This window comes from Nicotiana attenuata, unplaced genomic scaffold (assembly GCF_001879085.1).
Source record: "Nicotiana attenuata strain UT unplaced genomic scaffold, NIATTr2, whole genome shotgun sequence".
In the NCBI taxonomy this organism is placed as follows: Eukaryota; Viridiplantae; Streptophyta; class Magnoliopsida; order Solanales; family Solanaceae; genus Nicotiana; species Nicotiana attenuata.
This window is the reverse complement of record NW_017670365.1, coordinates 53,245-54,425: the sequence shown is the minus strand read 5'-3', so window position 1 is coordinate 54,425 and position 1,181 is coordinate 53,245. Positions and strand designations below refer to the sequence as shown.

General features: G+C 43.7%; 1 protein-coding gene across 1 annotated transcript; it reads left to right on the top strand.

Annotated features, from left to right (window-relative positions):
- Positions 1–327: 327 nt before the first annotated feature.
- On the top strand, positions 328–1,181 carry LOC109238408. The gene is made up of 3 exons (XM_019404858.1): positions 328–465; positions 517–693; positions 792–1,181. Exons 1-3 carry the CDS (start codon positions 328–330, stop codon positions 1,179–1,181), a joined length of 705 nt encoding a protein of 234 aa, XP_019260403.1.

Below are 1,181 nucleotides of genomic sequence, written 5' to 3'. Positions count from 1 at the left end.
TTAAACCTAATATTATTTGTATATTCACTAGTATTAGAATAAATCACGTATCTTTAAAACCACAAATCATATTTAATTGTTTCCCCCATTTTTCGAGGTAAACAGTTTGGCGCCCACCGTGGGGCTAAAGATAATAGTGATTATTTTAGTGCTAATATTCTGATAACACACATTACTCTTCATACTTTTTCGTGTCAAAGATTCTTTGATTTCAGGCTTAAACATGTCTAGCACACAAAATGCACCTATTCACGAGGACGAAGGTCTTGGAGAAAATAGCGGTATAGGGGTCGGTGTACACCCATAAACCCTGAGGGAGTGCCAAATATGGAGCCAGTTGATATCAGTTTGCACAATGCTCTAAACACGAACGCAGGCATAGACCCCGTAAGGAATGCACACAGGGAAGCCCAACCCGACGGCCAAAGAACACGAGGAATGGAAAAGGGAGGAGTTAGCATCCAGGTGATATTCGAGATGTTACAAGCCCAACAAGTCGCCATCGCTCAACTTCAGAGTCAGAACAGAACTCCAAACACAACTGAACCAGTGAACACGCGGCATGTTGAACCAGCGCTAGAGAGGCCTGATGAAAGTGGCTCGGGGACTGACCCCAGGATTATGAAAATGCTCGAAGAGCTTGCCAAAAGGATTGAGAACGGAGAAAAGAATATTGAAGAAAATGACAAAAAAGTGGAGACATACAACTCGAGGGTCGACCAGATACCGGAGCACCTCCAATTTTAAAAGAACTGGACTCGAAGAAGTTTGTGCAAAAACCATTCCCCCAGAGTGCGGCTCCGAAGCCCATCCCTAAGAAGTTTCGGATGTTAGATATCCCGAAATACAACGGGACCACTGATCCCAACGAGCAAATCACCACATATACTTGTGGCATAAAAGAAAATGATCTGAAAGACGATGAGATCGAGTCTGTTTTGCTAAAAAAGTTTGGGGAAACTCTGTCTAAAGGTGCCATGATCTGGTACCATAACCTACCCCCGAACTCTATTGATTCGTTTGCCATTCTGGCAAACTCATTTATGAAGGCACATGCTGGTGCCATGAAAGTTGCAACAAGGAAGTTCGATGTATTCAAAATAAAGCAAAGGAAGAACGAGATGCTGAGGGAGTTTGTATCCCGTTTCCAATCCCCAGTCTCCGACGACTGGGCCGTGTAA